This window comes from Branchiostoma floridae, chromosome 7 (assembly GCF_000003815.2).
Source record: "Branchiostoma floridae strain S238N-H82 chromosome 7, Bfl_VNyyK, whole genome shotgun sequence".
Classification (NCBI taxonomy): domain Eukaryota; kingdom Metazoa; phylum Chordata; class Leptocardii; order Amphioxiformes; family Branchiostomatidae; genus Branchiostoma; species Branchiostoma floridae.
In genome coordinates, this window is record NC_049985.1 from 23585414 (window position 1) to 23611473 (window position 26060).

The 26060-nt window shown below is 40.7% G+C and overlaps 3 protein-coding genes across 3 annotated transcripts; all 3 read left to right on the plus strand.

Moving 5' to 3' along the window:
• The first annotated feature begins 1286 nt into the window (after positions 1-1286).
• On the plus strand, positions 1287-8783 carry LOC118419853 (mammalian ependymin-related protein 1-like). Its single transcript, XM_035826507.1, has 7 exons — positions 1287-1355; positions 1980-2136; positions 2917-3018; positions 3473-3551; positions 4343-4516; positions 7574-7677; positions 8344-8783. The coding sequence occupies exons 2-7, from the start codon at positions 1984-1986 to the stop codon at positions 8407-8409; spliced, it is 678 nt and encodes a 225-aa protein (XP_035682400.1). The 5' UTR covers positions 1287-1355; positions 1980-1983; the 3' UTR covers positions 8410-8783.
• Positions 8784-8870: 87 nt separating this feature from the next.
• LOC118420181 lies at positions 8871-15349 on the plus strand. The gene is made up of 5 exons (XM_035826895.1): positions 8871-10950; positions 12421-12465; positions 13816-13939; positions 14464-14591; positions 14975-15349. Exons 1-5 carry the CDS (start codon positions 10810-10812, stop codon positions 15347-15349), a joined length of 813 nt encoding a protein of 270 aa, XP_035682788.1. The 5' UTR covers positions 8871-10809.
• Positions 15350-17946: 2597 nt separating this feature from the next.
• On the plus strand, positions 17947-25838 carry LOC118419821. Its single transcript, XM_035826426.1, has 5 exons — positions 17947-18710; positions 18959-19065; positions 20400-20450; positions 21165-21271; positions 21465-25838. Exons 1-5 carry the CDS (start codon positions 18009-18011, stop codon positions 24767-24769), a joined length of 4272 nt encoding a protein of 1423 aa, XP_035682319.1. The 5' UTR covers positions 17947-18008; the 3' UTR covers positions 24770-25838.
• The last annotated feature ends 222 nt before the right edge of the window (positions 25839-26060 follow it).

Consider the following 26060-nt stretch of genomic DNA (forward strand, 5'->3'; position numbering starts at 1 on the left):
GAAAGGTCAGTTTCTTTCAATTATGTCAAATCGTAAGTATTTTTTGTTGTTGATGAAGTCTAATAAAAACCTACTGTGCCGAAATCATGTCACTTGTTTGATTTGGCAAGTGGTTCAGCTATGATACCATCGCACATAACTATAGCTTCCATGCGAAATGGCAAGAACACTTCCAAAGAGATTCTATATGCATTTTCAAAAGGGGTCAAATTGAGCACAACAATATGTATTGAAACTTCGACGTGCAAACACCATAAGGCCACAGCAAGTAAATTGTATGGCATCAGAGTGATCATTAATTTTCGCATGATTTCAGAAAAAAATGTTTAATTTTTTTTTGCAGATGGTCAACATGACGAAAAATTATCAAAATGAGCAAATATGCTGTGCTGAATGCTAACGGTTGTACTTGTAGGAGTGACACTAGGTAAATAGTGAATAGCTGTAAAAGTGGCACCTATATGGAGGTCATGGGTGTAGTTACCACCTTGGTAATACCCCCTTTCCACTAGGACGGCGCTCTCGCCGCGATCTCTCTGTGACCTACAATTTGACACATCGTTCAACGAATTGTATCGAAAATAAACGAATCTTCTTACACTTTGTGTGTTTTGTTGTCTTCTCAAGCACACTTTTACGTTTTGTATGATATACCGAGTGTGAAATCGAAGGTTTCACAAATGTTATTTAGGTCGCAGTGAGAGCGCAGCACGATCGCCGTCCTAGTGGAAAGGGGGCCTAAGCAATGCCAGTCTACTACAATAATGTCACTTTTATAAAAGTACATCAGTGCACATCTTGAATACAGGAATGAATGAATGCGGCGGCCATGACAGATCTAAAACGAGTTAAATGAGGCAAACAAAAGACAGTCCATCATAATAAGTAGTTCAACCAGTGATAGCATGGAAATTATAAAATTGACCAATAAGAGAATAGCTGCATGTCTGTCAAATATTTGCATTATTATGTTTTTATTTTGCATCTCTTACGGGAATATGGGATCAGTACGCGAGTCTAAATTGCTACATATTTCGCTGCATAACACTGGTTATAATATTTATTATTTGATCTTATATTGAAAATGTGTGTGGTCTGGGGACAAACTAAATAAGAGCTGATTTTAGAAATAAGTTTTGTCTGTTTGCCTCATTGACCTCGCCTTCAATCTATGATGGCCGCCACGTGAGAAAGGTGTATACCAGGACTCACCTTTACCTCATTACCCACAACCCGAGTCAATGATTACCATATAGGTAAACGTAACCTGTTTGTTTTCTCGGGTCACTGAGTGCTATATTTGCAGTCACGAGTGTCCACCAGATAGAGTTCTCCCAGTTCACCCGTTTATAAAGGTATTTATGGTAGAAACTTTTGCGATTTTGGTCAACCAAGCTTTTTCCATTTATATCTCATGTACGCTCTGTTAATCTCGCTGTTTATAGCACATGCTACGATTTCAGCATTACTCGTGTAACGTTATTATTCTAGGACTCCATTTTGTAACCGTTTAGATCCTTTCAAAACTTGTTGATCATTTGCTAAAATCTCCCTTATTATCAGTCAACGTAGTTTACTCAATAAGAAGCACTATCATAAAATATCTATATATACCAGTTAGTAGTTAGTAGTTAATAGTATGTAGATTATCTAGATGTTCTTCAAGTGTTACTAGTATCAAAGGGTCACTCGGACACCCCTTATCATTGTTAACATTTACTTGTATAAGGGGACCTTTCAACCTCTGCAATTGGATTGCATTCGACATTAAAATATATCATATTATAATATTCGATATTTAACCACTTCCCATTGGTTGAATTCCTAATTGCAATGAGGAGTAAGTACTGTCACAAGCCGTGTCCACATTCAGCAGCATTATGTATCTTTAATTGCTCGAACCGCTGTCATTGGTTGAATTGCTAATTGAAATGGATAGTCAGTCTATTTCTGTCACAAGTCTTGCCCACCTTCAACAGCATCATGCAGGTGTTTGTGGTCCTGTTGTGGGCCGTACTGGGGCTGTGTGCTGGACAGAAACCATGCTGTACCCCCGACCAATGGGAGGGCACGATACAGGAGCTGCAGGGATTTCTGGTGGATGACAAGTTAGGAACCGTGGACGGTAGTGTGGAGGTAGAGTTTAGAAACTAAACTGAACACCAAACGTTTGTTACTTCATTATTTCCATTGTATGGTTTATGTGTAACTTTTACTTGGAACCGTATTTATTGTTTACAATGGCACCCGGTTTGCAATGATCTCTAGCCTTTGTTTACAAAATCTCTCGCTGGCTGGGGTTAATGACCCTCTCGCGGCAATTGTAGGGCCGGCCGATAGGGGCGCGATTTTAGTCAGGCTACAATGATCTCTTTCCCTGAGGAAAAAAAAAGTGTTAAAATATCCCACGATTGCATTCATGTTTTTATGGGCGGTTTCATATAATTAGAAAGCTCGAGAGAAATATTTTCATTAAACAAAGGCTATGAATCTGAAACTGGTGCGTTATCCCGAAGGGCTTTATACAGATACAGAGACGTTTTAAATTTTAACTTGAAAGTTCTTCTATGTTGGTAGAAGTCATTCTGGATAAAGTTGAACTGTAATTTCCAACACCAAAAATTGACTTACCCAATTTTCGACTCCAGTCTTTTTGTTGTGTTACCATGTAACGTTTCACACACACACACACACACACACACACACACACACACACACACACACACACACACACACACACACACAAACACACAAACACACACACACACACACACACACACACATACAAACACACACACACACATTTTTGCATTTTCTGTATTACTTGTGCCATATCGCAGTTTCGAGTTCGCCAAGACTATCCATTACTTAGTAACAGTAAAAGTGAATCCTCACCTATCGTTTCTTGTTTGACAGGTGTCGTATGACTTCACCAACCAGAAATTAGCACTTACCGAGAATCTGAACGAGACCGGGTCTGGGAATACCAAGCTCAGGGTTATTCAGGACTACAAGAAGGTACATGAAATAAATGAATAAAATAAGATATGTAATTCTACGAAAGCCTGAAGCGTATGAGCGTCTCCAAACCATATCCAAGCCTTTTCCCAACCATTTCCAAGCCTTCTCCCAACCATTTCCAAGTCTTCTACGGACCGTTTTCAAGCATTTTCCAAATCATTTCCCAGACTATCTCCAAGCGCTCTGCAGACTTTCCAAGGCTTGAAAATAGTTGGAAAAGCACTCTCGCTCGGTGTAAAGTTGCTTCAACGTTTTGTGTAATTCCACTGAAAGTGTGCACATGCATGTAAAATTAGGTCTTCATACCCACTCTCTCAAACTCATGGGCTCTCTTCAGGATTCCAGAAACTCATGATGCCTTCTACGTGTTGGGTTGACTTTTCTTTACTTACTGATGGGGTAGGACATTTTGCCGGTTTATCGAAACTAACAGTGCTGATATTGCCCACAGGGTATGCAGTACGTCATACAAGGCAACTCTTGTATGGAGATTGTCCTCAAAGGATCAATGAGAAAGCAGTGTATCCCAGGTAAGTCATGAAACGTAGATTACAGCCGTTCTGCAGTTTTGACCAATCGTTGTCGTCCGCGAACTCACGTGATCTGAGTGATTGGTCATTCGAACATGATGACATCTGGTTCCGTATCAAAGTGCTATTCCAAGTACTGGTTTACAGCTAGTAAATGATAAGTTCTGCTGACTCAGAATTTATGATGTAAAAGCGCAAAAAAAACAAGATAAAAAAAGATAAGATGCCTTAATTTTCAAATTAGATACCATAAAGGTAGTAACTAACAAGAATTGAAGCCACTAAATATGGTGTCACAGTCAAGAAGTCATGATATTATTAATACCAGGTCCTGTATTCAACAAATCCAGAACGTGGCACCAGTGTGTTTGTTATAGCCTATTATCAACACAACTATGCTCAAAGTAACAAAACATTTTTCACATCTGTTAACTATACTCAATGTTACGCCAGTAGAGGTGTCACTTTTGCAGGTGTCACTACTTAGTGTATCACCATAAAATATGATATCTTTATTGACCCGACAAAAGTAGTTACAGTTCAACTAAACAGATATACATGGATATCTATAGGTATGAATAAGTCAACATATTGGGTCTAGCATGTCATTTACACTATTGGTTCTACGGCATAAACATCCGTGGATATATTTGTCTACTTATCGCCTCGCAGGATGTTGTTGAATATATTAAACAGAGAGTTGCAATTTCTTTAGAGCAAGCGGAAAGAAAATATGAACAGCTTTGTCTGTAAAATTTACTTTCTGTAATATAATGTTTTCTACCCCGCAGACAACGCCACCCACATAGGATCGTTTAGTTTGGGTGGGATGGCAGCAGAAGGGCTGGAGTGTGACTCGTTCATGACGACGGTAGCTGGGAACCACAACACCTACGCCATTTCCGACATGACTCGGGATGGCTGCTACCCTGTCACACAACTCTCCGTCAATCTCATTAGAGAGCGTACGTTTTTTCCATATAGAATACAACACGGCGTATTCCGTATCACTCGAGGTACAAGCCCGACCGCGGAAAGGACCGCCCGACGGCCGAAGGGTGATCCGATCCGCGGGAGGGCTGGGACCGAAGGTGATGCGGAATACACCGTGTTGTGTTTCATTTATGTCATGCCCACCTGAGAAAACACATGTTTTGATGCGAAATGCACCAGAAGTTGAGAAAATGTTGTTTCCTCGAACAAAAGATTGTAACAGCATCAATTCTATCGTCCGAATCTGGTATTCTAATTTTAACCGTGCCGTATTCGGCCAGTTCGAAAAAGTTCGATTTACTAGAAGGAAGCCCGTGTGATACAACTTAGAACCCGAATTCGGAAGTTATCACACGGTCCGGAACACCTGTATCGAGCGTTTTCGCGGCCCAGGTATGACATAAAATAAGTCACACTTCCGAGTTCGCATGTTTAGCGACATGAATTGTAGGTAATATGTCAAATATGAAGGCCCCTAACTTGTAAACGTAAAAGTTCTCGTCTAGACCATTGTCTCGATTGCGTAACAATGTAGAGACATGTGCTTTGATCATGTCGCAGGGTCATTTATTTTTGATATATCATCTACAATTCTTGTCCCTGCACATGCGCACTCGGAAGTGACCTATTGCTAACTACGGTGGCTATTTTGAATTTAACGGTGTCACCCAGAGTCATGCATCAAAACGAGGTTGTCGTTGGTACCTCCTACTGCAGTGCCTGTATTGCAGTAGAGATATGTCAATCAATTTCACTCCTCTAAAGTAAAAAAAAAAAACTTCTGGATTTCACGTGCCTGTCATGTATAAGAAATATCGTTATGGGCATTGAAACATGATTTCAGCTAAATCTTTATTCATTTGTTTGAGACTGAATTCTGCCCATAAAAGTGGTAAGTCGTATCGTATTACACGGTTGTGGACTTGCAGGCGTGAACTGCAAGGCCGTAGGCATTGTACCTATAAAAAATAGCCTGAAACGTTGATTCAGTTTAGTTTAGTTGTATTGCACAGCCGTGAACTTTGCAAGCGTACACTCCAAAGGCGTGGAATTCCGTCCTGTAGACGGGCAAGCACTAGCCCGGTAAAGCTTCGCCCCTTAGTGGCTTTCTGAAACACTGCAACACCGCGACTTAAGGGCAAATGTCAGTATTTCCGGACTTGCGCAGATGACCCAGTTTTAGTGCCCTCAGAATGCTTAGGTAGGCTTGGGAAAAGTGGCTGTAAAATTGTTTTTCTTGGGATATGTTTGGATTTTGGGGGTGCATCTTATAGGCAAGGGTTGTAGCTTCTATACTGTGTTGAAAAAACAGATTTTTAGTGATATTTGTGGTTGCAGTAGGCCTTAGAAGTTAGGTGTTTTGGTGTTGTTTACATGCAGTGAAAGGGGGTGAAAAGGTCTCCCACCTATGTTTTCATGGCGTATAATATAATTCCGCCGTAAATTTTTTCCCTTTTTTGTCGTTAAATTACTCTTCAGAGGTCGGACAACCTTGCCAATGTGAGTTTTTCATGTTCTAAAAGTCAGGTAGGTGATTTTTGACAGCCTCTTTCTCCCATGATTCCCATTGTTAAGAATATGCATAGGAAATATTGAAATTTAGCCTGCATGCTTTCGGTAGGGTATTCTAGTTCAAAATTGGCAAGTGTCAAGACACTCCAAGTGATGCGGGAAGGGTTGTCAAGCATCGTCACAAGTTTCAAAGACTTCACGGAGACCCTACCCCTAGGATTGGTCCCCAGGGAGCACAGGTGTCAGGAGGCCTGTGGTAAGGCCTGTGGCTTTGATTAGACTTCATATTGCTTAGCAAAAAGTGACACAAACAGGGGAAAATGGTAAAATCTGCTCACCCTGTCACAAGGAGACTACTCTCCATCAATTTAGACACCAAAATTTGTATCTAAATGCTGTTCAACCACACTTTGGAGCAGATACTGGGAGTGCACAGAATGGGGGGGGGGGGTGTAGGTGTGCCCTTGGGGGCTTATATATCCTTGGGGGCTAATGTGTTCCCCCAAATTGGTTATGTGGGCAATAGAAAGGATTTACCTGACTCAACTGACTGAAATTTCTTAAGAAATTCTGCCATTTTAGTGTTTTGGGGGCTGATTTCTTACTTTCTGTACCTTTTATTGACAATGCATTATGCACTCTCATAAAATGCTTCAAAGTGTAACCTGAGCGCTTTTCAATACAGCTTTAGGTGTGTAAATGGTTAGAGACTACTCTCCTTATGCTAAAAAGATCAGCTTTTAACTTTTTCTTCAGTTTGTGTCACTTTTTGGTGAATGCTATGGCGCCTATCAAATGCCTCAGACCACTGCCAAAGCCTTGAGGAAAGTCCTCTGACACCTGCCATGAGATCTACTCCCCTGGGAGCATTCTTGGTCAGAAAGCTTTGAAACTTGGGATAATGTTTGACAACTCTTACCCGCATCATGCGAGATGATTGAAATTTGTCAATTCTCAAGTTCAGGGGGGTGACAGGGCAAATGTCAGTATTTCCGGACTTGCGCAGATGACCCAGTTTTAGTGCCCTCAGAATGCTTAGGTAGGCTTGGGAAAAGTGGCTGTAAAATTGTTTTTCTTGGGATATGTTTGGATTTTGGGGGTGCATCTTATAGGCAAGGGTTGTAGCTTCTATACTGTGTTGAAAAAACAGATTTTTAGTGATATTTGTGGTTGCAGTAGGCCTTAGAAGTTAGGTGTTTTGGTGTTGTTTACATGCAGTGAAAGGGGGTGAAAAGGTCTCCCACCTATGTTTTCATGGCGTATAATATAATTCCGCCGTAAATTTTTTCCCTTTTTTGTCGTTAAATTACTCTTCAGAGGTCGGACAACCTTGCCAATGTGAGTTTTTCATGTTCTAAAAGTCAGGTAGGTGATTTTTGACAGCCTCTTTCTCCCATGATTCCCATTGTTAAGAATATGCATAGGAAATATTGAAATTTAGCCTTAAGGCTAAGTATGCTTTAAGCAATGAATAACCGACTTAACAAATAATACTCGTCCGTTACATTCTCCATCAGATTCTACAGTGACCACTCAGGTATTCACAGACGTGACGGCTGGAATAAAAGACCCCAGCGTCTTCATCCCACCCGAGCCACCATGCGATAAGGTTATGTTGGAGGTAGGCATAATTTTTTACAGTTCAGTGTGAACTCTTCTACACTTATTATAATACATATGAAAAACATTATTCAGTTGCCTGTATTATGAAAAAATGCTAACACATTTCTTCCAACACTGGATTAAACTAAAGGGACTAATCCCTCTAAATTTTCAGTCAATCTCCATCAAACTTGTTCACAGAATGACCCTTCTATCTCCAGCATTGACGTCAAGAACACAACAATTTTGTAGGAGGGGGTCATAAGTGTCATTGCATGTATAAAGTGACGATATTTGCCAGGAGTCTTATTTGTGCAACAATATGTTGGTTGAACGTCAAAAAATGGGATAGCCTGGTACTTCAGTACTCAGCTTGGCATGCAGCAGTTAGTTAACATAATTTTTATGCTCCGCGGAAACATACGAATATAGCTAAAACACGATGTCACGATTTCGTTCGTGGACATCTACGAATACATTAGGTAATAGCAGGGATACAATTTCTGACGCTATAAGGCTATCAAGAGAAAAACAACATTTCGAATATGGCGAAACGACATTTACCCTGTGGCGAAGTGACTGCGGTAAACAGACTAAGTGACGAAACGACCTGATACCAAAATAACACAAACTGATCAATGTAACCACTATTCAATCCAGTTGACCGTTTCTCTTGACTTTACAGGATACTACAGAGCTTGGGTCCGACGTCCTCAAAAGAGTTCGCCAAACTTTCGAACAGTTCATCTAGGAGCGCCCCCTGTCGGCTATCCCATAGACAAAACACAACGTTCAGCTGATTTCAGAGGCAAACTCTGCGGGTTTATTAGCAGTTTGAGCAATAGGAGATAACAGTCTCCGGGATTAAACTTACACTGGGCCAGCTGGAACAAACAAACAAACAAACAAACTGAAAACATACAGTCCGTAGGGCTTAAATAGGTTCCACTGTATAGTATGCTACACATATTTTCAAGAGAACCGATTTTGCCTACACTGTTTTGAATGTATGGCTACTCTATTACATTAAATGTTTGGCTAAAACAGTCCACTTTACGTGACCTTTAACTTAAAGGTCATGAATATCAGACGAGGTCAAATTAAGCAAATAAAGACAAGTACGTACACTTCGTGCTTCGAGCTTTAACACCCCCATTCCACTAGGGTGGCAACCTCATCACTACAACCTGCGACCTAAAATTTTTGAACGAATTTGAAAGATATTAACCGAATCTTTTAACGCTATGTGTACTTTGTTGTCTTTCAGTCATACTTACACATTTTACAAGATATTCCAAATGTACAATATAAGAATTACAGAAATTTCATATAAGTCGCAGCGAGAGCGCAGCGCAATCGCCGTCTAGTGAAAAGGTTCCCCACAAATACCCTGGTAACCCAGAGAAACGCAAAGATACGGGTAGATCAAAAACCAATTTCAAACCTAAGCTGAATTCAGGCGCTAAGCAAACATAGCTTACCCAAGCAATTAAAATGTCAAAGTCCATTCATTCCATGTCCGGGGCTTCGCAGGACCCTACACATTATAACTCAGTAGGCATTTCGTGCGCAAATGTTTTGCACATTGATGTTTGTAGACGGTGTTTTGTCACAACAACTGTAAACTGAAGGAAAACTATCCAAACAGTTATCACGATATGGTGTAATACGTGTCGAATGTTTGGACAGTGTTTGTTAAAAATCAACGACTTGTTTTTGCTCACGGTGGACATACAAGCCGGTATTTACAAAGAAACTCCATTTTCAAACCCAGAATTTGGTGTCAAAAGGTGCAGTGTTTTTCATAAACTCTGTCACATATGGCCAAATATGTTACCAGGATAGAGCTATACATTTGTCAAAGCTTGGTTAATAGCTTTTTATTTATAGTGTGAATTGTTACTGTAGCATTTTCACCTATCAGATCTGTTACTTCGCGATCTAAAAATGATAATCTGTGTTGGCGTTTGTCGAAGATTTAAAAGTAATATAGCTGTTGAACGTTTGATACGAGTTACACGTGCCAGACTTGGTATGTCGGAGCGAAGGTTGGATTCTGTCCTGTAGCCCAGTTGTTATGAGGTAGGAAAAAACGTATGGTGATATCCGGGTGGATTTGTAACGTCTAGTAGGGCCATGTTAATTTCATTATATGGATGACATCCACGTGCGCATCACTTTTTGTCGATTTCCAAAAAGCTTTCGACTGTAAATCGTACAAAGTAGATGAAAATGGGCAAAACGTACCGTATGCTGTAAATTTCATTATATGTTAATTTCATTATATGAATGACATCCACGCGCGCATCAGTTTTTGTCGATTTCCAAAAAGCTTTCGACTGTAAATCGTACAAAGCAGCTGCATCATGAGTAAATATGCCGTATACTGAAAACAAAATCCGAAAAAGGATGCTAATATCAAAGAACGCCATTATGAATTACAAGCCAAAGAAGAAGGTATGAAAAATGAAAAAAGAAGAATCCTGGTATTGCCATTTTCGAACTTTCATAATAAGCTAAATAAAGGCATTGGGGACAACTTATTTCTCATTCGCACGCTCGCATCAGTTCCTGAGTTCATTGAGGGTGCCACCCATATAATCAAATCAACGTGGCCTTCAGGGAGGGGTTGTATTTGTATGGATTCGTGCGCATGCGTGTCTGAGTATATTAGTTCTGCACGAAACGTTTCTTATGCAAACCGTTTCATAGTTACAACAAATACAACTCGGAACTGTTGCAGACGACAGTTTAGGAAGCGTTTCTAGCATGCTTTTTCAATAACCGGGTTCCTTCTAAAGAACGGGAAAACATAAGCCAGAGAGTACAGTTTTGAATGTGACGAATATTGGACCTCCCTTAGTACTCTATAGCCAGGACGGTTGTAAGATGTCAAGTCAGTGGTTGCAATACAGTGAGCGTTATTTCAAAATTGGTAGGTGCCCTGAGCAATATCAAACTTTCCTCGAAAACTACCACGGATCCGAGAAAACAGTTGGTTGATCAGTAGAGAGATGGAAACCTGAGGAGTTTTCATCTAAAACAAGCGGTTTCTTCAGAGATCAGCAACGACATCAAACAGAAGTAGTTGAACCAGACTCTTTTTGGGGCTCTACTTGAAACCACTACTACTGGTCTTTCCCTCGTTGTTATGGAGCTCCGGATTGTGACTAACAAAGTCCTGGCGGTGAACTTGTTGATCCTGGGTTCTGTAGCCGGTGTGTGCAGTGGAGTCAGCTTCCTGGTGGCGTTAGACATCGGTAGTATCTTTTCCTTCGTCGCAGCCTTCACGGTAGGTTTACTACTGGTATGTTCGTTGCACGATCGTCGTACGATTGTAAATTGAGTGAGAGCATTCTTGGGTAGTCATGTATATGCCGTACAACATTAGACATCGGTAGTATCTTCGCCTGCTTCGCTGCATCCACGGTAGGTGTACAACTGGCATATTCGTTGTACGATCGTCGTACACGATCGTAAATTGAGTGAGAGCATTCTTGGATAGTCGTATATATGCCGTACAACATTCACTAGACATCGGCAGCATCTTTTCCTTCATCGCAGCTTCGACGGCAGATCCGGTAAATTCGTTGTACGATCTTCGTACGATCCTAACATGAATAAGTTAACATTCTTGGATATGTAGTCTTGTATATGTCGTACAAAATTCGTTATATTAGACGTCGGCAGTATCTCTTCCTTCATCGCTGCCTCTACGATAGGTATACAGCTTGCATATTCGGTACGACGGTAAAACTGAATGGGTGAATTCTTGGATATAGTCGTGTACATGTCGTGCTGGATTCATCTGTCTTCTTGTTACGAAAAATGCTGTCTAAGATCTTTGTGACAGTCTGGTTCAAAATAAGAAAAAAAAAATATCAGAATTGCATGACTACCTCCCAACAAAGTGACCGTTTTGTATGCCTCTACTGGGCCACCTAGCCGAATTGAAAAAAGAATGGCGTAAAAATCAGCCAAAATATAGTATTGGCCCTAGATCTGAGGCATTCGTGTTTGCAAAAAGTAGCTTCGTGTATGTGGTCTGTTAGTTTTTCTTGTAAAATGTTTCTCAAGTTTGTTTATTTGCGAAACAAACAGAACCCGACAAACGCCATAGATGCAAATCGTTACCAGTGGATAACATTTACGATCGTTTTGTTGCGAAGAGTAACTAACGCCTGTGTTGTCTAATCATCCAATAAATTCGTCTAACGTAAATTACCAGACCTTAGTCTTATACTGACTGTTGTGGAGATCTGACTAGAGCCAAGACAATTTTTAAATATACAGAAGAAGAAGAATTGTTGTTGTTTTTTAAGTAAGCTTTATGTAACCAAGAAGATAAAGAAATGACAACACTGACTTGCCTTGCTATGAATAGTAATATGAAACATGGCTGGCGGTTAAATTTACAGTTCTACATAGCCCATGTCTGTACCATATTTCTAGACAAACTATTGTCTAAGGTAATTCAGCTATGAGGAAACCAATTCCAAATTGCAAATGTGGAAACAGTTAGATACTTTGATACACTCTTAACAAGGCTGATTTGAAGGATAAAATCGGTTGAAACTACTGGAATGGTCACAGTAGAGAGGACTTCATTTGCGTCTTACCCAGGGCAAGCAAATCTGCAGTTTATCATGTATTTGTCAATGAATAGCTGTCTAAAGCCTTGACACGATATAGTTTAATTATGCCACACAAACACATCTGAGATCAGTGTCCCATTTTGAGTGGATCCCCTCTTTTGTTGCAGGCACTTATCATCGGAATCCTCACTATAACGGAGAATGATCGCTTGGTAAGTGCGGAATTTTGTTTTTCGTTGTTGTCACGTATTCCGCGCCCAGTAAGCAGGGTTTAAGCACGTCCAACTCTCGTGTATGTGTGCAGGAACATTTAAATTCGCCGGTCGTTGGATGCTGGGTTATTTTTGTTAAATATACGAACTCAAACACACGCAGTGTAAGTGACAAGTAGTCCTACAGCTTACGTTGCACATTGTGTCTCCTCTCAATAGTGCATAGCCAGGAATCTACATACACTGTTACAGTACTAGGTTAATGTTATTATATAGTCATTTGTACCTTATACCTTATACTATATACATCACATTGTATTCGTAACAATTGTTGCAAAATTAACTTTAACCTTCTTTTTCAAAAGTCTGTATCATTAGTTTTAATAACCTCATGTTTTTTTATAACCTAATGTTTCACTAGGTCGCCTAACAAAGGTGAAATCTCCAAATGTTCCTTTTACAGTCGCCTTTACACCCCGTAACGTCACTATATAAAGAAGATGTATTCCTACGCGATCTATTGCAAATTAAAGTTTTAGAGTTTTAAGACAACGCCCCGCGTGTGGATTTAAGTGTTAAAGCTATAAAGAATGGTGATTTTGATTTTAAAAGTGCCAATTGTTTGTCAAAGAATTACGACCTAAAAACGGCAATGTGACTACCTTTAACTATTGGCTATCATTTGTAAATGTGGCACTGTTAAGACGAGTTCTTAACTTGAAAGCAGTGCAACCTTATTTTTGTCCGTCTTAATAAAGCACAAAAAAACGAATTTAGTAACTTGTCTGAAATGGCACAATGATATGGATAATTTATTGATAATGGCTACACAGCATAATTTAAAAGATTGTGAATTCATTGGTGATAAAAATAAAGGTCCTATTTGTAGAATGCCACATTGCCGTACCAAAGGTTGTATTTAACTGTCTGATAAACGGGCTGATAACATGTATTTAGGGACCTTGTTTATACCTAGCATTAATTAATGAAATATGTCAATAAATCTTGCTTTATATCCTGATCAATCTCAATGTTTTATAGATTACGGCCTCAAAATGTCAAAACGTTATTGGTTTTGGATGTAAGTTGATTCAAACATAGAACTTCTGGCTCTGTGTACACAATTCAAAGTCCACATATATAACAATATAGTTAGTGGAACTGCAGTTTACAGATATGTCGCGGTCGGCGCTTCTGTTACCATCAAGGTGTGGATAGCCATTGTCCTAGCCTATGGGTATGAAGCTGAGCTGGCTTTGGGTACATAGTTCAAAGTTCACAAAATAACAATAGTTAGTGAAATTGCAGTTCATGAACATGTCGCTTGTCGGCGCTTCTGTCACTTTCCAGGTGTGGATGGCCATGGTCCTAGCCTATGGTTATGAAGCCGTCTGTTTGCTGCACACCCTTGTGTTCTTGGGCATCGTGATCGGAGCCTGCAACTCCAGTCTATACCTTACGACAGAAAAGGGAGGTACGTTCGACGCTTGTCTTCCTGGATTTTTTTTTTTTCGTTTGTTTGTTTGTGACCTGTGTTTACTTTTCTCTTCATAACTCTAGATCTGTAATACCTGCAGCTTGTAAATGACTCTGAAAGTCGAAATTCATCCAAATTCAAAGTCTATTAGAGATTTGTCCAAGACGGCCTAAAGATCTCATTTATCTACCATCACATAGGTTTAAAGATTTTAAAGTGATTTATTGCACAATCGCCCGTAATATATGCCCGATGTAATGTCAACACAACGTATGAGCAACAAACTTCCCATGTGCTCTATAAGTCGGTTAGAACTTCGCAAGCTCAATGCAGTGTATTGTGGATAATAAATGCATTGTTTGTAATATGTCAAAGTTGCAGACCTCTGAGACATAAACAGAAAAATGTCTGGACGTGGATTAAAATTATCTAGGCTAGAACTATTTACATGCTACTCTCACCTTCAAACACGCTTATAAAATAAGCATTTGAAATAATGAACTGTCTTATTCTTCCCCAAGGATGCAGCCGTAGCAAGGAGTTTACCGGTATCTACGCCTTCAACATGGCGCTGACTCTAACCAACGGTGTTTTGTGCGCGCTACTCATTCTCAACGTCTGTGGCTGTTTCAACAAACGAACCGAGAAGGTAAACACAAGGGAAAACTAAATTCAATTCAGAAAATTATGGACTAATCGACTCGGCGCCGCTTTGATAATGTTAGTTGACAATGATCAGACTATATGCAAGAAGAGACATTCTAAGGTAATGAGTTGAATTGACATAGATGCACGAGATTATATTGAGACATTAATCCAAGAATTATTTGAGACAGTCATATATTAACCATTGTCATTCTATACTATGCACCCTGGTATTAAGTAGATCAGTTAAAGTTGTCACCAGATTTACGTATGCGTGCTATTTAAGTCACTATATTCGACGGAAAGTCCAAAGACATGCACACAGCGTAGACAGTATGTTCTCTATACAGTACTGATAGGAGATGTGTAATGTATTTGTTGTTCTAGGCACGCCCCATGTCCAGGCCAGTCACCAAGACGAAACAACGTCCTCGGTCTCAACCTCAGCCCCAAACACAAACACGGACACGGACAAAGAAACAGACACACACACAGCAACAGACTGAGACAAAGACACTGACACAGACACCGACACAAACTGAGACTGAGACAAAAACAAAGACACTGACACAGACACCGACACAGACACAAACTGAGACTGAGACAAAAACAAAGACACAGACACCGCATAAGACGGTTCCGGCCCCCACAGAAACAGCCGTCCCTGATACCAAGAATAAGAGGACCAAAAAGAGCAAGCGGCCGTCCTCCATCTATAACTGGCCTTCAACTCCGATACTGAGCCCTTCTCCAGGACGCTAAGAATTATTTCTAGAACACTCCAGTAGTACAACTGGTAAGGCGTAAGACAATGATTGTCGTGTTTTATACTTTACAATTGTCGAGCAATAAAGTTCACTCATGGCCGGTTACTCTATTCTATGGAACTCAATGGATTCGCAGTTAGAAAATAATCATATATGTACATTGTTAAGAAACATTTTCTCACAGACTGTCTACATGTACAGATAACGGAAAGTTAAGATTTTTCAAGAAACTAAAGAAGGGATACTCAATGGAAACTTATCTAACGTTAATAGATTTAAACATGATGTAATGTGCAAACTAAGAATTAGCGCCCACCCTCTTGAAATTAAGAAAGGATGGTAAGAAAGCTACCTGTGGGCGACAGAGTCTGTTACTATTGTATGTCGAAACCGGTGGAAAACGAAGTACATTTTATCTCTAACTACCTCTCTAGCGACCAGGAAAGAAAAGAGTAATTCGAAGAGGCCTGCAAAACCCACAAATGTTTACGGACGAAAACAAAGCTACAACCCTGTTAACGTCACATAACTCACTCATTATAGGAAAGTGGGACACGTCGTCTTCCACTGCTTCAAACACATGTGACCAAATACCGACGAATTGAAGCGGTTAGAGAGACAACAACAACACCAACAACAACAACTGCTTCCATAAAAGAAGTCAATCCTAAAATGCTTAGATTGTATCTCTTAGCTGTACGAATCATCATTCAGGCAGTTTAAGGCCTGTGACACCTGCGGATTCTTCAGTTGAGCCGTAACTTTTGATGTAACTATCTATTTTGATCAAATTTTGGCCAGTTGGCGTAATCCACCCATACTCAAAATATGATGACAAGAAAATTGTGGTTTCTTAATATCTTGGTAAAAAAATTAAAACTTTTTTATTTGGTAAAAAATAGTGATTCTATTAAAATGGGTCTGTGCCCACTATGGACAGAGTGATATTTTCTGGAGTAATAGATTACATCTCTGTGATATCTAATGTGACCGGGGATCCGTAATACCGAAATTTACCCAAGTACCAGTGGTGAGAACACTGCACATCCTGACATCGCCACCCTACTTCACAACCTGGAGAACGTCTGGAAGAACCTTTGTGATTATACAGAAAGGCGGTCAGCTATCAAGAGCAGTCGCTTCAGGCGGAGTATTTATGGTGAGGACACTGTAAATCCCAACATCGCCATCTCACTTAACAGCTTGAGTAACACCTGAAGTAACCTTGGTAATCACAGAAAGGCGGTCAGCTATTTTGAACAGGTACTACAGATGACCAAGAGTATCTACGGTGAGGACACTGCACATCCTGACATACATGTAATCAGCTCATTTGACAACTTGGGTAACACCTGGGACAACCTTGGTAATCATAGAAAGGTGGTAACCTATTATGATCAGGCACTAAAGATGAGAATCTATGGTGAGGACACTGCAAAGCCAAGGCTCGTCAAGCCTGACTTGAGGTAAAAGTGACCTCAAATGTGCAATGTCATTTATGTAATCTTCTTACCTGGGACACACGTAACTTTCTTTTATCTTGGAATAAAGACTGGTTTTGCAATACAGACCGAATTAGGTGCTACGTTCTCTAAGGCCAAAGGTCAGAGGTGACCTGTAGCTTAATCGTAAGTATAGGTCAATACGATTTCGTCCCTAAAATGGACCACCGACCATTTCTCTTCAGTGAAATTGTCCATGATTTGGACAAATTAAGTCATTAAGCTTTTGATTTATTTTAAAAGACTGACTGAATTAAGTCCACTTTAAAATAGCCGATCAAAATGTATTCAGTATATTTGAAACCCCCATGCGCACCTTATGTCTCCTATACTAGTATTTGGCACGGCGCACAAATTTGGCACCAAGCCAAATAATTGCTAGCGCGTGGATTTGGCAATCTCGTGGATTCGGCTTGACACCGGACTCTTTTAGAGTAAACACTCGGAGTAATACAGGGACGAGACTTTCTCACGTTGCTGTATGTAAATGAGACGAAATGAAAACAGCCTTCACACGTCACCAAGCCTAACACAAATAGGTTAACATACCTCACTACCTTTGAATGAAAAACTCGGTGCCTGAACAAATAGATCTTTTGAGTTCAGACATCGCTTGGACAAGCAAAGTGGTGTCCATGGCGGTGCTACTTGTCAGGGTTGGCGCATTTATTATTTTGTGACGAACTTCTGCAATTCTAGATTGGATCCAAAAGTGTCATGAAAGAAGAAACCACGCTTCCCTTGTAATCCTTAGATACATACACGGTAGGCTGATAGTATGTTCCATTAATCACAATATATTCAACATGTTCAATTAATATAAATTTTGTTCTTATAATAATTCAATTTAGATTCTTTTCTAATAACGGTGGTCAAGAAATATGCAACCATGCTGCCTGGTTAACTATGGTCAGAGGCAAGGGCGCTTAAGTTTGAAGCAGCTATACAGGTTACCCGATATGTTTACGAGTATTTGGAAAGCTTAAGTGTATTGACCCTTTTTACCTCCTTGGACTGACAGATGACGTACTGTATGTTGACACCTGTTTCTGCTCAAGTCAGCTGCAGGAGCTAAAAATGCTACCGCAGGCTCCTGTTCCCGTGGACACGAATAGTTTTAGAGACCTTTCCATAGCACAGATCAACTTTGCGATGTTGGGAGTTTGTGAGAAACTCCGAGAGGCGGACGCGAAGGGCAGGAGGTACGGACTAGCCTGTGCGGAGACAGGCTACCTCCGTGCCCTGGTGGACGCCATGGCTGACATGGACAGGTTGGCGGAAGTGGAGCTGCTCAAAAGTCTGGGCGACGTTAACATGGAGAAGGGAAGACTCGGGAAGGACGCAGGGAAGTTCAACAGGGCCTTGGCGCTTTACGTGGCTGCTATGGCCCGGTGTAACCATCGGGATCAGGGAAAAGGTTTAGAACACCGATTCAAATACACGGAGAAGCTTTTGCAGAGGGTGTGGTCAAAGGGGTCACAGGATAAGGAGCAGCCAACTAAAGACAAGGAAACGACTTCACCTGCAAAGGTGGCAGGAAAGTTTCAAGATATGGACAAGAAATGGAATGCCGGTGGTGACACAGACTCTGTGATGGTTGGATACGCACAGTTGATGGTAGAGGGAATAGTAAGCGACAACAACACGTTAGAAACAGACGCGATCAAAAGTCTTGGTGATGTGTACCTGGAAAGAGCAACAGAAACTAGAGACACTAGGTACTTGACCAGAGCTACTGCTCTGTACAACACGGCACTGGCGCGGTGTAACAACGTACAGGGAACAGTGGCCATTGTCCACCGCTTACTACACACAGCAACAGTCAGGAAAGCGATCACTACAACAATCACACAAGTGAGTTTTTAATGATTGTGGGTCCTTAAATCGGCGTAGCTTATGCACTCTACTATTATAAATGATATGATTTGAGATGAGTATCTTTGAGAAAAGAAAAATTCTGGAAGTTGTGTGTGTTTTAACATTGCTTTGTCTGTGCGTTGACAATGGCTTCACACTTGCTTTTGCTTGTTCAATTGTTCATAAAATAGATATACAATTGTCGACATTTTTTATCATGTACGTCTTCCTATTGGATCTTGTAGAGGTCAGCACGTACGCAGCGTCAGCAAGACGTTAGAGGACGGAAAGACCACTTCTTAGCTGCGCCGTCAATTGACGTCATCAAAGACGGAATGCACCGTCTACACAGGTAGGTACTACATGGAATGCTGGGTCTTTGTGATTGGTTTTGACTATCTTATAGGGAATATAAAAAGTTTGGAATATCAACTTGGTTTGATTATATTTCTGTTGTTTTTGCATCAATTTCAATGTGTTATATATCAATAGAAAGCTTGTGTGATCTTCGTTTCAATGGTATAAAAGTCATTATGAACTCATAGAACAAGCACCAGGCCTGCTTACTTGAGTGGATCACAAAAAAAAGGGCCCAAATTTCCCCGCTACTGTTCAACACTGCATCGTACGGTTGTTATGGCCGCGGGTGACAATGATATGGTATATAGAACATCCCAGATTACTTTTAGCATACTTGAGTAGAGTATTTTATGATTGTAAATTTATGGAACGGGCACCAGGTCTGTTTGCGTACAGGGTGGTCATAAAAATAAAGTGCCGCAATTACCCTACTAAAGTCAAACACTCCATTCAGCTAATTTTGTTCCGTCTGTATTGACTTGTGAATGAAGGCAAGTTGAATAAACAGGACATGTCAATCAAAGCCACAGTTACTCTTTATTCAAGCAAATTTGAACCAAGAGGTGCTAGCCATAAGCCGTATACATAGTAAGGCTATTACATCCTAAGACTGTACTCCAGCATCCTGGAGGTAGTCTTCGATGGTCCTTGCTATGTGTGGACGATGTTTTAATCTTGCAGAATGGAATTTGGTCCAATATTGAAGAGGTAGGATATTGCGACTTGATGGAGGATTGTGTCCCTATATCTCAACACATTGAAGTTGCCTGGAATGATGACGAGTCTTGTTTTTCCTATAGCGGTTATACTCTCCCCACACTATGACGCGGCCTCCACCACCAAACGCTGAAAGTTACTCTTGCCGTGTCAGCGTGCGGTTCTCCTAGCCACCTGCACGCTTTATTCGGCCATATCCAACTGCCGAAAGGGCAGACATACTCTACTCAAATGTGCTATAACAAACTGGTATGTTCTGTATTCCAAACGTGATGTGAATAAATGATTGACTGAGTCACCGACACACGCAACAATACCAACAAGACGATACAATGTTGAACAGAATCAGGGAAATTTGGACACTATTTTTCTTGAAATACTCCTGTAAGCAGGCCTGGTGCCCGTTTCATGAGTTTACAGTCATAATAAGGTTGATACTATAGGAAAGAGAATCATACAAGCTTCCGATTGGTATATTATACATTGAAATGTATGCAGAAATAGTGGAAATATGATATACTAAAGTTGATATTTCAAACTTTTTTGTGCCGAGTTTAGATAAAAAGCTCTATTTATTGTATGATAATGCATTTTGTTATTCCTCTTCAGTGCGCTTGAATTACAGAAAGCTGAAAACCCGACACGAGTTGACGATAACAAGTTAGTGTCACCCATTTCTTTCCTTTTTTTACAAGTGTTTGAAATGAAAATGTAAATTGTCCGCATCGTAATTTGTTCAAGATATGGGAGCGGTTGAGCCAGGCCTAAATGCTTTGCACATAATGTAAATATGGTGATAAACAGAGAAGCTCGAGAAACTGTGGATGGATCTTTATGTTATTTGGAATGTGGGTGTCAGCAAAAACAAATGTTTGATTATGGACCACCTGATGGCTTCTTGCAGTACTGCAAAAGAACCTGTGGTTTTCACATCTCGTGCTCTGGACATGGCCGTTTTTGTAGATACGTCTTTGGTTCATGAATAAGTAATACATCTTTGGGCCCCAGCTGCTTTTATGGAGAATTTGAGAATTTAAACAATTCAAGAACTTGTCGAATGTAGAATGATGAAATGCGAGGGGCTTACAAAAAGGCTGGCCTAAATTTACTCTCAAGCAGAGGTTATACTTTGGCTGCTTTTGACGCGTTTTTATCGGCCTTTCTATTTTGTACTATTTTGTTTATGTCTTACAGATTGGGCTAAATTACAAGAATCTGGGGCGGCTGTCAAGTAAGGAGGTTAGATTAGCAAAAAAACTTACAGGACAAGGGCTAATAGTTCTGCTTCAACTCAGACACTCTGTACTACAAATTAGATACGATTCAAATTATAAATACATTTTGTAATAGTTTTGTCTTCTGAAATCTTTACAGTAGATACGAAGAACATCTTCATGCTGGCTGCAGGGCCCTGCAGACTGGAGACCTGGACACTGCAGAACAAAGCTTTGCAGCCGCGCTCAAGTCTGTCCATATCAATGGTGGGTCTAAGTATGAACTTAGTGTAAATAATTTAAAAGTAACTACGTATAGATGGTTCGAGATCATCGGTTCTTGTCGACACCCAGAACTATATTTACTGCAAACCCGTGGTCTCTATAGGCAGGCGTTTGAAGACAAATGAAACACATAAGCGAAGGCTAAAATGGAACATTGATAATCTTAAACTTACAGGTCAACACGGGAAGGAGGCAGAGCCTCTGTGCAAGCTAGGCGAGGTCTATCTGAAGAGAGGAATCCAGTCAAAGGACGGGGGTGATTTCACCAAGGCTGCAGCACTCTGTAATGCAGCACTGGTAAGGTCAAGGAGAGACGATATAAACAAAGCAATTAAAGAGATAGGTGAATTATTTGTTAAGGAAGTATTGAAGATAGTTGTTCGATACAGTGACGATACAGAGAAACACAAATTGATGTTGATGGCTGATAGGGACTACGTCCAAAAAGAAATCAAAATAATTGAACAAGAGGTAGATCCATATAGCCTTGATGACAATGACCCAAAGATAAAAGAAGTGGAAATGAAGAGAGTGGAAGCGATCAAAACATTGTTTCAGACACTTGTTGATCAGCGTAAAATGTTCATAGCTGGCCTTGTAGATGAATGTGTAGAGGTAATGGGCCCTCCTCCCTGTAAGTACGCCATGATAGGTTTAGGTTCACAAGCCACAGGATTGGTAACCCCGTACTCTGATCTGGAATTTGCCATTTTGGTAGAGGAGGAAACCGAATATAATGTTAGTTATTTCCGCAACCTCACTCATTATCTGCATCTCAAAGTGATAAATCTGGGAGAGACCATTCTCCCTGCCATGGGGATTAAGTCTCTGAATGATTTCTACTCAGACGACCCACTGGACAAGTGGTTTTATGACTCAGTAACACCGCGCGGCTTTGCCTTCGATGGAGCCATGCCACATGCATGCAAGACTCCCTTGGGCAGGGGTAGAAACAGCACAGGAACAAGTGAACTCATCCACACACCAAGTAATATGACCAACATCCTAAAAGACGACCTCACGTTCCATTTAAAGAAAGGCTACCATCTTGCATATATACTGGGAAATGTGTCTTTTATCGCAGGAGAACAGGGCTTGGTAGATGAGTACATGTATTTATGGACGCAGCAACTCGAAGAAAGTAACGGGGAAGTTCAGTTGGTAATGGCAAAAACTGACCTCAGTGAGAATGAACCTATCTTTCAAACTAAGTCTCACACGGCCGGTCTGCTAAATGTAAAAAAGGAAATATATCGATTTTCGAGCCTTGCGGTGTCCTCTTGGGCACTACTTCATAACATACAACCGACTACAATCTGGGAGACAATCCAGAACCTAAGGGACAATGGAGTCGTCAGTGGCAAGAACGCACATCACTTGATGGTGCTGGTCAGTATCTCAGCAGAACTGAGGCTGCGGACATACATGAACAACCGTGGGCAGGTGGAGAACATGTCAGCCTTATCGTCAATGTCGACCGATACGGACATTGAGGAGAAATTACAGAAAGTGTTTTACATCTCAAATACAAAACAGCTTATGAGATACTATTACACAGAAAGACCACTGAGGCACTTTATTTCACAGCTGACCGACACTCCGTTGAAAGAATCATCAACCTTCTTTGACAATTCCTCAGAGCTGAAAGCGGAGGTATATAAAAGTCTATGCGATTTCGAAAATGTTAAGACATGCTCAGAACAAACACTACACAAGTATTTATCTAAATATGGTGAAAATACCGCACACAGTGATATTGCCGACACACTTAGAAACTTGGCTTACGCTTTGAATTCCCTTGGTGATCACGAAAAGGCCCTTAGCTATTATGAACAGGCATTACAGATGTACCGGAGCATCTACGGTGAGGACACTGCACATCCTGACATCGCCGCCTCACTAAACAACTTAGGTGGAGCCTGGAGAAACCTCGGTGATCACAAAAAGGCGGTCAGCTATCATGAACAGGCACTACATATGAACCGTAGTATCCATGGTGAGGGCACTGCACATCCTGACATTACCTGGTCACTTAACAACCTGGGTAACACATGGGGTGACCTTGGAGATCACAGAAAGGCAGTTAGCTATTATGAACAGTCACTTCAGATGGATCAGAGTATCCATGGTGAAGACAATGCACATTCTGACATCTCCCGGTCACTTAACAACTTGGGTACCACTTGGAGCGACCTTGGGGATCACAGAAAGGCGATAAACTATTATGAGCAGGTACTACATATGGACCGGACTATCTATGGTGAATACACTGCACATCCTGACATCGCCAGCTCACTTAACAACATGGGTGGCGCATGGAGAGAGCTTGGTGGTCATAGAAAGGCGGTCAGCTATCACGAACAGGCACTGCAGATGAGGCGAAGTATCTATGGGAAAAACAGCGCACATCCTGACAAAACTGCGCATCCTGACATCGCTAGATCACTTAACAACTTAGGTAACGCTTGGGGTGACCTTAGTGACCACAAAAGGGCGGTATGGTATTATGAACAGGCACTAAAGATGAGTCGGAGTATCTATGGTGAGAATACTGCACATCCTGATATCGCCGACTCACTTAATAACTTGGGTGCAGCTTGGCGCTTTCTTGGTGATAACGAAAAGGCGTTTAGCTATAGTGAGGGAGCACTACAGATGTACCGGAGTATCTATGGTGAGAATACTGCACATCCCGATATTGCCAATTTACTTAGCAACTTGGGTGCAGATGGGGGCGACCTTGGTGATCACGAAAAGGCTTTTAGCTACCATGAACAGTCACTACAGATGAGGCAGAGTATCCATGGTAAGAACATTGCACATCCTGACATCGCCAGCTCACTTAGCAACTTGGGTAACACATGGGATGATCTTGGTGATCACAGAAAGGCCGCCAGCTATTATGAACAGGCACTTTATATGATGCGGAGTATCTATGGTGAGAATACTGCACATTCTGACATTGCCGACTCACTTAATAACTTGGGTGGAGCATGGGACGACATTGGTGATTACCGAAAGGCGGCCAGCTATCATGAACAGGCCCTACAGATGTACCGTAGTATCTATGGTGAGGACACTGCACATCCTGACATCGCCAGCTCACTTAACAACTTGGTTGGAGCTTGGAGCGACCTTGGCGATCACAGAAAGGCGCTTAGCTATCATGAACAGTCACTACAGATGCACCATAGTATCCATGGTGATGACATTGCACATCCTAACATCGCAAAATCACTTTACAACGTGGGTAACGCCTTCAGTAACCTTGAGGATCACAGAAATGCGGTCATCTATTATGAACAGGCACTACAGATGATGAGGAGTATCTATGGTGAGGACACTGCACATCCTGACATTGTGAACACGCTTTACAACTTAAGCCTCGCCTGGGGAGATCTCGGCGATAACAGGAAGGCCACGAACTATCAACAACTGAGTGAAGAAATGACAGAGATCATTTTCACTTCAGATGAGTAATCAGCAGCAAACCTTCCGGTCCCCTCCTTAGAGTTTGTTAATAACCTCTCCTACCAAGGGATGATTTTGCTTGATAATATTTTGCAAAGATGTCAGATTCTTGGCCTAGACAAGTCAGTGCTGTCACATTAGTGGCCACAATGATAGCTTCTGAAATGAAAGTTATGAGTTGACTTTTACTCTAACTTGGTTGCTGTACAGGATGACATTGTTTGATCCATGTTACTGTTAGATTTGGGCGATAATCAGTGTGCTTTAATCTTGTTGACGACGAAAGAATGTACAAGGGGTGGTCAATAGGTTTGTGGCCTCCCCCAAACAATAAGGTGAAGAACCCAAACTTCCGGTAATTATTGTTAAGTATAAAGCCGCGTTAACTAACGTCTACCAAAATTTGAATCATTGCGATCATTAGTTTGCAGGCGAAGTGCAGTAACGTTATAAGTGAGGGAGAAGAAGAAACATGAACAATTGAGTTTTGACTTGAGGTGTGCGGGTCAACTTTCTCTGCTGAAAGTCAGATAACCAGTCCTCTGAGAATGTTTTTGTTTATTTAATGGCATGGCATTTTACTAGCTCAACTTGAGGGATCACCACTGGAAGAACACCTTAATTAAGTAATGATAGACGTGTGAAATGATAGGAGGAAAATAAAGGAGAGACTCGGGTTAAGAAAAAGAAATTAAGTGTTCAAAAGACACCTTTATCAATGAGATTTAGACTTGAGCACTTCGGTATTATGAAGTAACAAATAAAATGTTCCAGCATAAGTCCTCGTGATGCAACATTGGCTGTTAATGCCGTGTGCAGAGTTATCCTCTTGTTTCTCAGAAAATTTTTGTTTTGGAAGCATTGGACTGCAGGGAGAACAACTAGTTTGCAACACTGTCTGAAATGGAATAAACAAGATATTGATTGTACATTGTATAATGGAGTATTAGCTTACATTATGTTGCTCAAAGTTACTTTAAGGTCAGACTTTTCTCAGATTCATGTTTTGATTTAATATTATGCTATTCTTCTTAATCTAGATGCTTTACTGTTTAAAAGTTTACTGTTGAAAAATATTTTGTTCGTGTCGATCATCTTTCATAGAACATTTGAGACTGCATGCAGATCATCTAATTAATAGCTTGTTCTACCACCATGGCATGAAAATTTTTTGCTGTTGTTTAGCTAATCTCAGTTTTGTATGTTCAAAGCATTTTTATCATGAATAGAAAAATCTTAGCAAATTTATTCAATTTGTCATGTTTATCAAGAATGTTAAGGATTGTACTTAGTATAACTG

Excerpts from the sequence above, each read along its gene's own strand:
- LOC118419853 (XM_035826507.1), top strand. The coding sequence starts at position 1,984 with ATGCAGGTGTTTGTGGTCCTGTTGTGGGCCGTACTGGGGCTGTGTGCT. Across the intron at positions 3,019-3,472 it reads TTATTCAGGACTACAAGAAG|GGTATGCAGTACGTCATACA; the intron begins GTACATGAAATA and ends TATTGCCCACAG. Across the intron at positions 3,552-4,342 it reads GAGAAAGCAGTGTATCCCAG|ACAACGCCACCCACATAGGA; the intron begins GTAAGTCATGAA and ends TCTACCCCGCAG.
- LOC118420181 (XM_035826895.1), top strand. The coding sequence starts at position 10,810 with ATGGAGCTCCGGATTGTGACTAACAAAGTCCTGGCGGTGAACTTGTTG. Across the intron at positions 12,466-13,815 it reads TAACGGAGAATGATCGCTTG|GTGTGGATGGCCATGGTCCT; the intron begins GTAAGTGCGGAA and ends GTCACTTTCCAG. Across the intron at positions 13,940-14,463 it reads CCTTACGACAGAAAAGGGAG|GATGCAGCCGTAGCAAGGAG; the intron begins GTACGTTCGACG and ends TTCTTCCCCAAG.
- LOC118419821 (XM_035826426.1), top strand. The coding sequence starts at position 18,009 with ATGTTGGGAGTTTGTGAGAAACTCCGAGAGGCGGACGCGAAGGGCAGG. Across the intron at positions 20,451-21,164 it reads ACACGAGTTGACGATAACAA|TAGATACGAAGAACATCTTC; the intron begins GTTAGTGTCACC and ends AAATCTTTACAG. Across the intron at positions 21,272-21,464 it reads CAAGTCTGTCCATATCAATG|GTCAACACGGGAAGGAGGCA; the intron begins GTGGGTCTAAGT and ends TTAAACTTACAG.